At 46.9% G+C, this 16,404-nt stretch overlaps 1 protein-coding gene across 5 annotated transcripts in view; it reads left to right on the forward strand.

Annotated features, from left to right (window-relative positions):
* The first annotated feature begins 1,409 nt into the window (after positions 1-1,409).
* NPAS2 (neuronal PAS domain protein 2) overlaps positions 1,410-16,404 on the forward strand; it is a 105,811-nt gene continuing 90,816 nt past the window's right edge. For 4 of the 5 annotated variants that reach the window (XM_086740777.1, XM_086740787.1, XM_086740794.1 and 1 more), the window contains exon 1: positions 1,410-2,141. In XM_086740777.1, coding sequence (XP_086596903.1) covers positions 1,831-2,141 — 311 coding nt within the window. In that variant the 5' untranslated portion in view covers positions 1,410-1,830. The remainder of the gene's footprint in view (positions 2,142-16,404) is intronic. The other variant, XM_086740811.1, reaches the window with a different exon arrangement.

Below are 16,404 nucleotides of genomic sequence, written 5' to 3' on the forward strand. Positions count from 1 at the left end.
CTTAAAAAGAGGAAAACCGGAGCAGGGGAGATGGGGAAACAGCCCCTGCCACCCCCACACAAATTCTGCCGGCACAGGTGTGGCAGCGCAGCCAGGCCTTTTTGGGAGGGACAGAGCTTGCACCAGCTAAAGGGGAGATCCCTTCTCTGAACAAAAACAATGCAACTATCCTAAAAAGTAAATGCTGTACCCAAAGAGGGGAGACCCCTTCTGCAGGGATGCCTACTCCAGGTGTTTCTCTGGCATAGCAATGGGGAAGGGAGGGGGGGCTTTGGCCGGGTGGGCACAGCGGTGCCAGCGAGCCCCGGGTGCAGAGGCGACAGCGGGCAGGGGGCAAGGGCCTGCGGGGCCCGGGGGAGGCGGGCAGGGTACAGCCGAGCCGTAGGCCCCCTCCTCGGCTATTTCTGCCCTCCGTGGGGGAGAAGGGCAACCCCAGAGCCCGCTCCCTGCCGCCGTCGGGAGTCGGGAGGAATGCCCGGGGAGGCGAAGGAAAGGCTCCCGATCAACAGCTCCTCCCAGGCTCCAGCACAGCGCCTTATCTCGCGCTGGCCGCTTTGAAGGAGGAGTATTAGGCAAAAAAAAAAAAAAAAAAAAAAAAAAAAAAAAAGTGGGGGAATAAAAAGAATGACCTACTTTGCAACAAGGAAAAAAAAAAAAAAGAAAAAAGAAAGGAGCTCTCTGTCAAGGTTTTGCTCTAATTGCCGGTGCGGCGTTGCATAACCAAACGGGGAGCTCCCGCCCGTGCCCCGGGGGGGCGGGAACCCGCCCCGGGGCAGCGCGGTGCCGGGCCCCGGCCGGAGCAGGGGGCCACCCCACGGGACGGGGGTCGGGCACACCTGAGCGCAGCCCGGTACCGGATGGAGCGGCAGGGGCTGCCGGGGGTCGGGGCCGTGGGGATGTCGCGACAGGGACGTGTGAAAGCGGACACGCGAGGGTTTGCTCGAGGCATTGTGAAACCATCCTGGATGCGGGGCTGGCTTCTTGGTTGAGGTTTTAAATTTTTTTTTTTAATTTTTTTTCTTCCCCTTGCTTCCCCTTTCGTTCTCTTTCCAGCTTCTCCTTTTCTTGGATCCTCGCCTGTCTCCTCCCACAAAACGAGAGGAGGGGGAGAAAAAAAAAAAAAAAGGTCACGTATGTTTGGAAAAATATGTAGGTCAGTGGAACATTCCCTGCACTTGTGCACAGGGAGCCGGGGCGGGAGAGCTCCTCCGCAGCCCTCTCGCTACCCACCGCCCCAGCCCGGCCCTCCCGCAGCCCACCGCGGGGAGGGGGGGCAGGCGAACGCCGGGTTCCCTTTCCCCCCTCCCTGACCCATTTTGCGCACCGGCCTCGGATTTGGGCTCTCCCCCCACTCTTTACCCTCCCCCCCCTATCCTCCTCCGGTGCCTGCCGGGGAAGGCGAGCGAGCGGCGAAGGGAGCCGGGGCGACAGGAATCGCCGGGGCCGCAGTTGCCCATGGGCGCGGGGCGCGGGCACCCAGCGCCTCCGGCTGAGGGCGCGGGGCGGCGGCGATGATGATGATGATGATGATGAAGGGCCGGCGGAGAGGATGCCCCCGCCTCGCCCGCCGGGCTCCAACTTGGCGGAGAACTCTCGGCCCCGCAGCCCCTGCTCCCGCCCTGCCTCTCCCGGCCGCGCGTCCAACTTGATGCCCCAGCAGGAGCCCCAGCCAGCAGCCCTCCCGGCCCCCGGCCTCCTCACCCCCCCCACGCAGCAGCAGCCCGGGCTCCCGGCGGCCTCCCGCTGCCGGCGGAGCCCCTGGCCCCGGCGCGCCTGGGTCCCGCGGCGCCCGGGGCGGCGGCAGCGCGGCATGCGGCGGCCCCGCGCACCATGAGACACGGCACCGGCACCGGCACCGGCGGCAGGCAGGAGGCGGGCAGCGTCCCCGGCTCCTCGTCGGCGAGGAAGAGTTTGCCGGTTCCCGAGGCCGGCCTCCTGCGCGGCTGGAGCAGCGGCGGCCGCTGCCGCAGCGGCACCGGCAGGCATCGGAAAAGCGGCGGCGTTCAGCCCGGCGGCGCGGGCACCGGTACCGCCGGCACCGGCACCGGCGGCGGCTCCCGCGCCCAGGTGGCCACCGCGGACAGCAGCAGCGGCGGCGGCTGGAGCTTCCCTGCCGCGCTCCCGCAGCACCGGCACCCCAGGTAACCCGCGGCCCCGGCCCTCCCTCCGCCCCGCGGGGCGCCCACCCGCGACACTCGCGCCGGGGGGGTGAGGGGGGGATGAGGCGGGGAGGGGGGGCACCCGCCCGCAGCACCCACGCTGGATGCCCGCCCACGCGTGACACCCCCCCGCGGCGGCGATCGGGGTCAGCTCCCCTCCGTCCCACGCACCGCGGACGTGCCGGGCGGTGCAGGGCGACATCGCCTCTGCCGCGGGAAAGTTTCCGTGCGGAGCGGGGTCCGGCCGGGCTGGCCCCTCCTTCTGGAAAAATAAGTTGCCCCCCCCCCAACCTGTCCCCCTCCCCGTCTCATTTTGGTGTGTTTTCCTGACGTTGGGGTTCATCTGGGCTAGACTGGAACAGGGTTTGTGACACGACCGGGCAGCTGTGTTCAGTCCGGGAAAACTTCCAGTAAGACCAGTAGGATTTTGGAATGGGAGAAGGCTCCCGGTGGGAGCCGAGGTTGTGTCGTGTGCCGGGAGCGCTCCCGCTTGCAGAACGGGGTGAAATGTTAAATCCACGGCTGAGCGGCGATGCAAGACCTCTCAGGAAGAGTTGTGCAGTGGTGTTTTCCTCTGTCGGTGGTCACTAGCCCGATTTGCCAATTCACGCTCATCCAGAAACTTTCCTCCCTACTCCTTATCTGTCTGCAGGATGGCAGTTTACTTTCACTCAAGCGACTCAGAAATAATTAGCAGTTATCAGCCTTACAGCCAAGCAGAGGAACTCAAATCTTTCCGCCGTGCTGAATCTCCAGGAGGGCTGTGGGGTTCCCTCGGACGGGCAGGGCTAACCTGAGCGTGACGCTCAACAAGTGGCGTTGGATTGGAAAATTCTCTCTCCCTTACCCCCCACCACGGTGTGACATGTTAATTTGTATCCCACCGTGGGTTTAGTTTAGTCGGCGATACTAAATAATTAGCGTTCGCAGTTTCCAGATCTTGCCAGCTCATCCGCTGCTTGTTGTCCGATTCTGGCAGCGGGCGGGGGGCCCGATCCTGCATATGTGTCTGGAGATGAATCTTGACCGAGTTGCTCCGCAACAGGAGCATTCAGAGAACGTAATTGCACGCGACAGCACTTAAAGGAGTTGTTATTTCATCACAGGCAGTAATGTTGTCTACGGTTAAAACTACCTAGTGCTTTCCAGTACAATGCTCTCCTGTCAGGTGCTGGGGCATTTGCTGAGCATAAAACCAGGCTGACATTTTCCAGGTTGAGTGTTTGCTTAAGACAGGCTCTCTTTGGGAAGTTTCAGATAAAATGGTTCAGCTCTTTCTGAGAACGTGGTTAGAGGGAAATGTATTCCTTGGCCACGTATCTGATGAAGATGGTTCAGGTCTACATCACCCTGCGTGAGGAGACCTTGATCCTTCTTTTTCTGTGAATCTGCGTTTTTTGGCTGTGTTAAGAAACACTTTCATTGAGACTGTTGAATTCTTGTGGCTTCGCGTTTTGGAGCAGGAAAAAGATACTTGGCTTGCGATCAGTCCTGTGATGGGGGTGTGCCTTATGTCAAGCCTGTGAAAACCTTCCAGAATTTGTCTCAGTTATCATTTTGTCACAATGCCTGGGTTGCACGCTCTCGGTGAAGGGATGTTGAGGGCTTGACTGTTGCGCTCACTTGCTGAAGATGCTCTCAGCACGGAGCACGCTGAACGTTGTTAGGAGCTGAGCAATTTCCCGTCTTCCTGGGAAGAATGAGAGCTCTCCAGTTGGTGGCTGAAGGTGTGAGTGGACTTTCCCCTGTGGTTATTCTTCCCAGATGTTACTGCTATGGTGAGCACCATAAGGAGGCTGCATTGAAGGCTGTCTCAGCTGTGTCCTCGGTGGCAGAGTGTGCCTGCTGATGCGGAGGCAGGGTGGAGAAGCAGCAAACTGCTTAATTTTCATGCATGGTGACAAGAAATGGTGGGGCTGGAATGGAGAAGAGGAGGTATTGGTAATGGAGGCATAGAGGAAGTGACAAGCAGAGACCTCGAAATAAGTCAAAGTACTTGATGGGGTCGTAGGTGACAAAGCTTGGGTACAAGGTACGGGGAACTGGAGATAGAGGTGGAAAACCCAGACCAAGAGAAGGAAATGTGGGCAGAAAAAGGTGATGAGAGACTTGTGATGGACAGGGACGGGAGATCTGAGCCTGCAAAAGCAGAGGTTTCCAGTCCTTCAATGATCAGGTCATGGTACTACTGCTTTTTCATCCTTCTCATCTTCCTCTTCACACTGCTTATGGTGTTCTTCAGCCCCTGCCTCCACTTCTTTGCCCCTCCCCTGGTCCCCTCACAGAAATTGTTGCTGTCTCCTTGCCACGAGGAGCTACTATTGTTGCTTCAGTCGTGGACCTTGGACCTGGAGAGGAGCCATCTCCATTGTGGAGCCCAGGCTCTGGAGTTACGCTGAGTCCATGTGCTTGTTCTCCTCATTATCCTGTATCCCGCCATCAGACAGCACCCCAAGGAGCAGGACCTGGCACCAGGGCCAGTCTCAGGCCTCCACTGTGGTGTCTGCCCACCTTCTCCCAGCACTAGGTTTGCCATGGACAGGAAAGCAAATCTGTATGCTATTTTTCATGCTGTGGACCTAAAGGACTCAACTCATTTGGTGACTGCTGTGGTAGGCTAGGGTGGAGGAAAAGTTTCTAGCTCAGAATATTAACAATACATCAAAATAGTGAAGCCTTGTTGAAAAAAATAGTATGTAATCATGTAACTGATGTTGCATTGTAACACAGTCATATAAAGTAGGAAAATTAAGATCAACGACTGGTGGTTTTCATTTGTAGCTCTAGCATTCTGTAAGGACAGGACGTTTTGCACAGCAAATGGAATGATTTAAATAATCATTGCCTGTGTTCAGCCATAAGTTGTAAGCAATCAGATTACTTATATAATCAGTATACAACTGATGATTGTAAATATCATACAGTTGAAAATGTCAGTTAAATGTGTTTATGTGCATGTCATTGCTTCTCTTTCTAAACTGGACAGTACAGAATTTAAGTAACTTTCATTTGTGTTTATAGTTTTGCTTTCAGGCTCTTAGGGCAGATGCACTTGAGTTGCAGACTTCATAAGGGAATCTGTAAAAAAAACCAGTCATTTTCTTACGTTTGACTTAGCTTTCTGTTGATCCTTGGTCTTATTAAAAATTGTTTTTGAAAAACTAGGCTGAGGCCATGCAAATATTTGTATTTTAGCTAATTGAATTCAGTCAGAAATCAGCATCAGCTGATAGACTGACTTTTTCTTTATGAGACCGATTACTGACGTTTGAAAGGCAAACACCATGAAAGGCAAATTTAAGCAGAATGCATAAATGGTGGTGGATTTGTTTACGTAGCGGTGCTTTTGGTAATACATAGGTTTTTTTGGGAAGGATTCTTTGTTATGACTTGCTTTGGGCCACGCAGGATATATGTACACACCAGTGTACCGCCAGCTGAATTCAGAAATACAGGAGGTGCAGGGCAGGAAAGGCAAGGGGGCGAGAAGGGATGTGGTCCTGGAGCCTCGTGCTCCGAGTACGCAGCTGAGAAACTGCAGACGTGGTTCGCTCTCCGCTCCTTGCATTTATCTTGTGGTGGCTCAGGGATGTGGGCAGATTAGGATGAGAGATTTTAGGGAGCAGTTTTCTTGGCCTTCTACACATAAATTCAATTTTGGGAGTAGAGGGGTAAATACTGATTTTTATGCTTCTCTTCCTGTGTCTCTTCCCCGTGAAGGCAAACCATGAAGCACAACTCAGTCCAACTGAAATGTTGTGTTTAATTACACTTTGGTAAAGACATTTCTGTTCCTTCATCCAAGGACCGTGGCAGAGATCAGTGTTTCTCGTATGCTGCCTGCCACGTTTGGGAGGAATAGCCTTATGCACCCCTGATGCTAGTTTTAATCCTGCGTCAGTTTGAAAATTCATCTGTGGCTTCAGAAAAACAAAACTATCACAAAAGTTAGGTCACTAGTGAGCTTGGACCTTTGTCACCAGGAAATAGTATTGCCAGATGCTTTGCCCTGTATTCTGCCAGTGCCTGCCTGCTGTTCCTTGTCCGGCCCTTCAACTGTAAGCTCTTTGAGGCAACACCATCTCTTTCTGCTGTGCCTGTGCAGCAGGTAGCATGCTCAGGGCTCAGAGATACTCCAGAACCAACCACGTACATGGTGGAGACAGGGAGGTTATCTCACTTTCTCCTGCTTGGGCACACATCTGTGTAGAAAAAGCTGGTCTTTTGCTGGCCTGATTATGACAGAAGGTGTTTTTCAGCTGTTTTACCACTGTTCTTAGGGATCTGTGCATCAAACAGAAGATTTCTAGCCAAGTGAGATGATGATACAGGAAAAAAATCGAAAGGATGTGTATGTGCATTTGAGATCAGAATGGAAATTTGGAAGTTCAGGTATGAAACCTCTTTGTCATTTCAAAACATCCAAGAAGTGTTAGCATGACAGAGCATCATCTACTGGGACATTTCAGTCACCCTTTCTCTTTGAGTATCTTCATGTCAGAGGAATGTGATATGCATTCTTCTGTTAGCTTTCAGCTAACAGAAGAAAATGTATGTGACCCAAAGAAAAAACATAGAAATTCATTGCTACAGGTCACTGAAGATGCTGAAAGTTAGATAAAATCTGGCATAGACAACTCAGAGTAAAAATCAATGCAATGCTCAGATGTGAGGGTTTTTTTTTTTAAAGAAAGAGCAAATAGAACATTAAGAATTTTTTAAAAAGAATCCCATTATTTCACTGTATAAACTATGGCGTGCCCACATCTTCAGTAGTGTGTGTTGTTGATCCCTCTACCTCAAAGGTGTATGATGGTGAGAGAGGAGATTCAGAGAGGCAGCAAAGGTGATCAGAGGAACAGAGAAACTCCTGCGTGAGGAGTGGCAACGCTGATAAAGTGATGCAACAGAAATCTGTAAAATTAAGCAAAGCATGGAGAAGGCAAACCGGGGATGACTGTTCACAGCAACAGCAGTGGACGGCATCGAGTGAAGCAGGCAGTTGTGGGGATGGAAACAAAAGGAGGTGTGTCTTCACATGGCATGGTCAGGCTGCTGAGCTCCTTACCACAGGATGTGGACACTGAGAGGTTACATCAGCTAATGAGGTGACTGGATGAGTTCATGGAAGAGAAATCCATCAAGGGCTATTAAATAGAAAACCACGGCCTCTGGCTTAGAAAGTTTTGAGCTGCAAATTCTTGGAAGCTTGGTGAGTAGAGTTGGGGCTGTTCAGTCTGGAGAAAAGAAGGCTCCGGGGAGACCTTATAGCAGCCTTCCAGTACCTAACGGGGGCTTATAGGAAAGATGAGGAGAAACTCTTCAGCAGGGCCTGTTGTGACAGGACTATGGGTAATGGTTTTAAAATAGTGGGAGGAAGATTCAGACCAGACATAAGGAAAAAAAAAATTTCCTATGAGGGTGGTGAAACACTGCAACAGGTTGCCCAGAGAGGTGATGGATACCCCATCCCTGGAAACATTCAAGGCCAGGTTGGACAGGGCTCTGAGCAATCTGATCTGGTTGGAGATGTCCCTGGTCCTTGCAGGGGGGTTGGACTAGATGACCTTTAAAGGTCCCTTCCAACTCAAACTATTCTATGGTTCTGTGAATATCCTGAGGAAATATTTGCCTTATTCCTGTATTTGCCCCTCAGCACCTGCATCTGGCCGCAATTGAGGGGGGCTGCCGAGCTGGGTGTTCCCCCTGCCCATGTCTGCTCTGCGAAATGAAGTGCGTCGGTGTCCGGCCCCACTAGGCTCCCAAGGCCAAGGGGCTCCTGGTGGCTCGCACCTTCACTGCTCAGGGCTGGCCCCAATACAGCACATCTGCCATGGAAAGAGATAGTTGGAAGAAGCCAGTTAAAGTTCTCCAAAGCAGAGCCAGGGCATGAGCTAGAACTTCAGCAGCACTGCAAAAAGCAGGGCACAAGCGCTCAAGCTCGCTCCCTGGTGTCCTATTATTGAGCTGTGCAGGCATGGTGAGGATAGACGGCCTTATCTTCTTGGGTTCAAGTAGGTTCAGAAAGCAATTACATTCACAGAAGCAATCCCACCAAGAGGCACTGAATACCAGGATACAATGCCTGGCTGGAGATGTCTCTGCTGGGAGACTGTAATATTGCTGCATGCCTGCCCTGCTCACGCACGCTTCTTGAGCTTGTCCTGCTGCCCAGTATAAAGGAGAGGATTCGGGGCAAGGTGGTAATTTTTCTTGACCTAGTGTTGCTGTAGTTACAGTTTTATCTGTCTGTACGAGACCAAGCTTTGAATATCTGAGAGTGAGAATGAGAAGATGCGTTGGAAATTAATTTTCTTCAGCTATCCACGGCACTTAAGCACTGGTGAAAACAATAATGTTGCATTGGCTGCTGTTTACTAAACCAGATGATTTGCTTAATCATCTGAAAGGCAGATTTTAAAGCCCTGGATCATACTTAAAATGGCTGTGCTAAACCAGAGACTGTGTATTGCTGTTCACTTAAGCAATGGTCAAAGCACAATGTATTCAAACGTAGCTCAGGCGGATGATGTTTGCTAGCTTTCGGATGAGACCTATTGCTATTAAAACAGCAGCAACAATCCCAAAGTCAGCAATATCTAAGTCCTTCTGATTGTTTCTTAACATTTATATATGCTAACTGGTAGAGGAACTCTGGTGTAGCACTTCATGGTGCTCTCACAACTGCCTGGCTGTATTTTTGGGCTACTTTACGTAACGAAATGGCAGGCCCTTACCCTGCCTGCGTGAGTGAGGTTGCATAAGCAGCCCGGGGAAACAACCGGAGCTCCAAGAGCCCTCCCGAATCCTGCACGTCTTGTTTGATTGCATTTAACATTATTTAATAAGCAATATTAACCTCTCTACCCACTCCCCCCCCACCCCAAGTTATCTCGGAGCAGTGGTACTGATTTAATTTCACGCACAGGCCTCACTTTTTAGAGAAGTCATCAAACTTTTCGGTCAGTTGAGCAGTCTGATGTCCGGGTAGCCTTGAATTTTGTGTAATCAGCACTCAATCCGGTTAAAAATAAAAACACATTAAAAACAAAACCTTGAACAGGAAAATACTTGTTTTGCATTCTCGATTCTAATTTGGTAACCATTCTTAAAGTTCATCACTATGGTTTGTTCTGTCTTGGGATAAACAATTCATTATTCAAGCAGCTTTATATTTTTTTTTCCTTTAAAAATAAACAATACTGTTCAATCATCGGGAAGAAAACCAACATGAGAAAATCGTCATCAACTCTAACAAGCTTACAGATGGCAATGAATTTCCTGGAGCATAGTTTTAGCCTTGCAAACAATAATAACTGAGTTTGATTATTGATTATCATTTTGTCATTGATGAGCAGGCCAGACTGTTTTTCTCTTGATTCCCTCTGTTAGGTGTGTCAAATTTTAATAAGGCAGCTCCCACTCGTAATCTCTAAATCAACAGGTGGATGTAACCGTGCAAAACCTGAGAATTACTGGTTATCAGATTGGGTCAGTGGCTGAACGAATCCAACCTTGAGCGTGTCCTAGGCTTATTGGTTTGGGTGGGACACCTCCTGTTAATATGTCATGGAGAATTGACGTGATATTTCCCATGTTATGGATAAGAATGGTATGCTTGCAAAATCTTGTTGATAATAAATATTATTGCATGCAACATGAGCAGCTGGAGAAGAGGTATTTTTCTGCTGTTCCTAGTTCTCATAGAAAATATCTGCCTTGGTGGTTTTATTGGTAATTCTACAGATTTTACTTGTGGTATTTTGTCTGTTCTTGATTTTGACATCTAAAACAGTAAAAGGTTTTAAATTGGAGGCTTTGCATTAGACATACCCACATTCCAATTACACTTTCAGTGACAGGTCCTTTAATTTGTGATTTATGAAGGGGGAAACAGCTATATGGTTTCTACATGGACCATTAAGGCTGCTACTTACTTAGGCAGAATCTTCATCCTGTTCATCAGATGAGCATCAAGGTTTTTTTTATTTGCTTTATCTTTGGTTAGCAAGCCAAGAAGAATATTTTATTTTCCAATCTATTTATCTTATGCTTCCTTTTCAATAAATTAATACAATATTTGGGAAAGGTACTTTCACATAAACAGCCTAATCAAACAATAGTTCTGCGAACCAGATGGGTGCATTTCCAACAATTTCAGCAAGAGCAATACTGATAAAAAAAATAAATAGGTCACTCATTTTCACCCTGAGTCAGTGAATTATAAGAAGGACTGAAGAATCTTGTTTGTTTTCTGGGCTGTCACTGAAGTCAATGGAAACTTTGCTGGAATAATTCTGGACCTTTAATTTGATTGTTTGCAAGGTGGCATGAGTCAATTTTTTCATCTTTTTTCTTTCTTTCCAGCACAAAGGACCTTATTGTCAGCTGCTGCACACTGATGTAACTCAGCTGGTCATAGCAATTACATTTATACTGCCTGGCCTGTAATATCCATATTTCTTCAAAAATGCATAATCTTTTTTCAACAACAGAATATCTTGCTATATCTTGCTGTTCTTCAAGTATAAGAAATAAAGCTGCATTTGGTGTCTCTCCTGCTGTCCTTATCAAGGCAAAACTCCCACTGAAATCAAGGAGAGTTTGGCTGACAAAGAATTACTGACCTGAGCTTCTGAAAGGTCTAAACTTTCTCTGTCATGTTTTGGTTTTGAGGGTTTTGTTTTTTGTTTTTTGTTTGTTTGGTTGGTTTTTTTTAATTTTTTTTTTTAATACCACTTTGTATTTTTAACTGTTCCCTCTCCTTCTTTTATATTTGTATGTTTTAATCTTTAGCTTCCTTCACTAGGATCATTTTTATTTTTACTTCAGTCAGGCCTTAGGACCTTCTACTTCCCACCTTGCCCTCTCCTCCTTTCTTCTCTCCTCTTACCTTCTCGCTCTCTCTTTCAGGTATCCTTCTGTTATTCTCACCTTCACTGAACACAGCACTGCAGAAAGTTGATATACATCACGCGTGTATCCAGGAATTTCATTTAGCTTGTTTAGACCCTTTCTATGTACGGGTGCCTATATTCAGGTACTTGCCTTAGGGCAAAGCAGCAGTGTGTAAGATTGGCGATACAGTCAGAGATTTATTTGCACAATATTCTTCTCTGTAATCTTTCCTCCTTTTCCAGGCAGGATCTTAGAAGTTCCTCTGAAGTATTCATGCAGGATTTCAGCAGTAAATTGAGTTTTGGACTGATAAAATAAATATTTGGCATAGTATTGCCGTCAGAAAAAAAATACTTAAGGATTTTAAAGTCTGTGTAAAAGGGGTTTTGTTGAAGGCAGCAAAACTGGAAATCCCCAGAGAAATGGGTTTTATTTATAATTCTTCTATTGTGCAATGTTACAAGCTTAGACCATATATATAATGCTTTTTGTGGATCACTTCTCTGATCCATAAATTAGGGCAGCTCTACAGACTATTCTAGGCGATGATCAGTTCTGGGTGCCATTCATAGCTGGCTATCTGAGTGGGGCATAAAGTGGGGGGCTGTGGGGTGCTGAATATATCATTGGCAGAAAGAGCTGCCACAGCGAAGGCTTTTTGGGGCGTTGATCCATCTCAGCGGTGAGGATACATTAGGCAGCACCTTCTCACTGCAGGCACTTTGCTTCCAGCTGTGCAACACCTGATGGCATTGGAGCTTTCCGTGGACGTCCCGGCTCCATTGGTGACCAGCACAATGTCTCAGTTCTCCCTTGCTACCTCTTAATTATTTGCATTTTTTTTTCAGATGGAAAGCATTTTGTAAGTGCCAAGTATTGTTATTTTCTTGCAAGTTTGACTGAAATTTGATTTCTTTTCCAGAAGACCTAATTCGTGCTGGTAAAATAAATAGGTGAAATAAATAGTAGGTGTATGGCTTCTTAATGTGTAGCGTAGCATTTCAAACTAATGTCATCAGCTTACTGTTTCTTAGCATCTGGATCCCTGCAGACATACTTCTCAAAGTAAAAGGCACAACACTGAACTTGCTTATTCTCCCTTAAATAAGCAAACACATTTTTCTCTTACTGTAATGGTTACAAATAATTTTTCATGGTGTCCAATTGCCTCTTACTCTGGCAAACCTAGGATGTATCAAAAACTACAGGCTATATATGGAGGGTAATTCCAGTTAAAAAGGCATTTCTTTTTCTTTAATGCAATTTCTATTTGATTTTCTCAAAACCCTCCTTTTCCAAAGAACAATTTAAACCATATCTGAGCAATAGATTTATTATTATCCACTGAATGAGAAATTTGATAAAGATAGCTTTTCAATTTCCATTAAAAATAGACTGAAGGATATAAGTTCAATTTTTAACTGTGACTTTCACATTTCGCTCGCCTGGTCTATAATATATATATTTTTTCAAAATCCTAATTGGCATTAGACTTGGCATATTTCTCTGCATATTTTTCCTCAGTGTGAAACTATTAGAGGGTCATTGCATTGGTTAATGAAAGAGGGCTGACATTCTTTGTAAGTCTTGAGTAATTAGATATTCTTCTATGCAAATTTTGCCTTTTCATTAAAAAAAAAACTTTAAAGAGACATCTTAAAAAAATTTCCTTAGAAGTGTTGAAAAATGCAGGTTACATTCATTCAAAATCTAGATATCCAGTGGTGGGAGGTGATGACACATTTCAAATCTGCTACTGTATAATTTAGAGGGGATTCCATGTAGGAGATGTAAGCATAAAAATTGGGTATGGCTCTACACAATGCTGCTAGTTTTGCAGCTGATTTCCTCAGTTCTTTCCTTAGAGTATATAATCAGTTACGCTTGTGCCGATTTAATCAATTATTCTTGTGCACAAACAAACAAACAAACACAAACAAAACCCAGCTAATTTCAGACTGTCTTTGAAACATCCGAACTAGAGATTTCACTTACAGTGAAAGAAATTTTATTTTCAAGCCCCTAGAATGATTTTAAAAATGGCAAAGATATATTTGGGAAGTATCATACTTTTGGGTACCGGCAGCTGTGTATCCTTATGCAAAAGTGGATTTGGCTGAAAGACCAATTCATAAATATTGTATCTGAAAATTGCAGCAAGCTTTCATATTTGCAAGAGATAATGTAAAATGTGCAACATTTTTTTCTTTACCCTGCGAAATTTCGGCTTAAACAGCTCGGTCTCCCAAATCTAATGAATAATGGCCAAGGAACGGAAGTATCCGTGGCTTCTTCAGTCGCGGGGGCTAGAGACCATTCTGTCTGTGGAGGAGGAAAGGTCAGCCTGCTGTGGTCAGTCTGAAAGCCCTCCTGTGTGCTGCCAAGCTGTGAAGTGGCTTGGAGGCGGGAGATGTAAATAAATAACTTGACTCCTGCACTCCGTGACTTCTCATCTCGCAGTCTAAGAGCTTCCAAGACAGCAACAGATTGCTCCTAGCTGCATTGCTTGGAGAAACCAAGTGGGAGATGGGAGAACTTATCATTTCTCTGTTAGAAAAAAGTATCTTTTGCCCTCCCCCCCCTCCCCCACCGTTTTTTCTAGACCTCCTCCGCCTTGATCTACTGTTTGGGGAAGTGAGGGGTGTTGTAGGGGAGGTAAGAATTGTCTTTGATCTGATGGCTCCTTTTGTTCTGGGCTGCTCTCCAGGAAAAAACTTTTTTCCCCCTTGGGGATGCAGCATTTTTTATGGCAGAGGCTCCATGAGCGCAAGCACTGTGGAAGATGCTGAGCTTGCCTGATGTGCGCTTGACGTTTTAGCACAGATTAGGCAACACAGCTTTATTCAGGTAAACACTTAGGCACATGCTTTTCTTTACACATTTGCTCAGAATTTCTTCTGAGCTTCTCTCCTGAGTACGGAAAGACTTAAGCACATATTTAAGGGCTGAGTATGTCCCTGGTCTGACTCACATATAGCGCAGCGAGGATGGGTCGGATGGAAAGGGAGCAGTCATCGCGGTAGCGCGGCAGCTGAGAAGTGGGACATACTGTCTGAACATCAGGACGCTACAAAGGGGCCTTATTCTTCTGGGGGAAACTTTCTGTCTGGATGTGGCTCCAAGAAGAGGAGCAGGCCTGGACGTTTTACTTTAATCTGCCCATTCATTCTCCCATTTATCTTCATTTTTAATTTCTCTGTGTAAGGCTTGGATGATCTGAAGCCGGTTTATAATTAAAATTAGTTTGTTTTTTTCTGCAACCTCATGTTTGGCAGTTTTAAAATTTACCCATCTGGCACCCCAAAAAGAGGAGGGTGTTCTTTTGCAGAATGCTTTGGGTGATCTGCACGTAAAGGCAGTGCTGCATGCTAAATCTTCTGAGGATTACTCAGACCGCATCAGCCATGGAAGATTTCTGAAAATTATTAAGTATTTGTCAGCAGTGAACACATACCCAAACCTTTTGGCCCTTTCTAGCTACTTTATTCATGAAAAATTTTGGTTCACAGTTTCGTGTGCAAACCTTAGATTGATTCAGGCACTGATGTCACCTTTTTTTTGCTACTTTTGAGAATCTGAATTATGAATCTAGATTAATGTTTTGCAACACAGACGAAGGAAAGAGAAAGGTACTGCAGAGCGAGCTCAGAAATGCTTCTGCAAGAAGGTCATTTTGGCGAGCCAGGTCTTGTCTGCTGTTAGAGGTCTTTGCTGACAATAATACATGTAAGGGCAGAGTGGTAGCTTTCTCTAGCAGATAGGTATTATATGCAGTCACTTTACTGGCAAAACTAAACTATTTCCCCGAACAGAATGAGCTATCCCAGCAAAAAGATGTTTTGGGGGCGTATAGTAGTGTTGGCACAAAGATGTTTCCAACATAGTGTTCATTGAAGGTTTTTCCACATTCCACAATACCCCCTGAAATTTGAAATACAGACTACACCTAAATAGAATATGGATACTGGGTTCCAAAACCTTGTCTGATGAACAGCCTTAATTGTTGCAGTTGTTCTTGTACTTTAACCAGGAGCATGGCTACAATGGAGGTTGCATGTTTTTCAGGGATTATAAAGTAGGAAGTGGCTCACTTTAGGCCAGCCTTTTTTTTTTTTTCTGTATTTTAGTCTGGGGTTGATAGGTTTTTGGATGTTTCTCCCTAGTCTTGTTTCCCGGCTAGTCTACAGGTTTCTTCTGGAGAAGTTAGTTTGATGTGAAACTCCTCTCACCCTGCCAGAACACGCTGCCTCTTGCAAGACAATTGTCTTAAAGAACAAAGCAATAACTGGGGAGTCGTGAGATGCTTCTGGCATGAACTCAGGCAGCACTGCCCTCATAGCATATTTTTCCATTTAAAACTGAGTTTCCATTGCTTTATCAAATCTTACCCATTTTTTATAAAGCTGTCGTTGCAAGATCGCTTTAATCCATGCCAGTCTCTGCGGCCAAGGACGATCCTGCCTTACTCTCAATTCTGGACACTAATTTCTGTTATTTCACTTGTCCTGGAGCAACGGACCAGAGCAGGAAGCTGATCTTGCTGAAACGTAACCTTTTTTTGTGTGTAAACAGGTTAATTTTCAGCTGTTGTGTTTTCCTAAGCTCCTTCACTGTGCAGCCACACAAATGGTGGTGGTGGAGTCAAAGGAGGAAAGCGGGATTTCCCTTGGAGCCGGTGTGGGTTTAAGCCACTTTACAGTGTCCACTGAGCATTTTCCAGGACATGGAGGAGAAGAGAAGTGGGACTGGTGTTTGTCAGTCTTGCCTCAGAAAGGGAGGCAAGGCTGAGATTGACTAAGGGAAGTTGTACAGGTCGGGCAAGGAAAGAGTGGGTTGGGGAGAAAAATGGACCAGTGGGAGAAGGAACACGGAGAGCGGATGGAGTAGAATATGATGACCAGCAGGAGAAGGAATATGGACAGTGGATGAAGAGCGAGGAAGACAAGGAAAGTTGAGCTGCAATCCATGGCAGTGGGGAGACAGGAGAGAGGAGGAATGGAGAAAGAGCCTCTAGGGCAAGCTTGCGTGAGGAGGGGGTGTTGCAGAAGAAGAGAGTGTGAGGAAGGAAGAGAGCATGGAACTGAGCCTGGGAGAGGGGGATCAGGGTGCAACATGGGTGCAGCGTAGCAGGGAGAAAGAGGTTGGAGGAGAAGCCAAGGAGATCTTTGGGCTGAGCAAAGTCTGAAAGTGGGGTGGGAAAGCAGAGAGTGATGCTCGGAGTTGCTTCAGAAGTACCTGGGACTCGGAAAGCCAGAAATAAAGATGACCATGCCCTCATGCTAACGTGGGGCTGGAGTGAGGAGTTTAAGGTACAGAAGGAGCCATCAAGCTGGAGGTCAGGGGGACA

This window comes from Chlamydotis macqueenii, chromosome 1 (genome assembly GCF_036417535.1).
Source record: "Chlamydotis macqueenii isolate bChlMac1 chromosome 1, bChlMac1.mat, whole genome shotgun sequence".
Lineage (NCBI taxonomy): Eukaryota > Metazoa > Chordata > Aves > Otidiformes > Otididae > Chlamydotis > Chlamydotis macqueenii.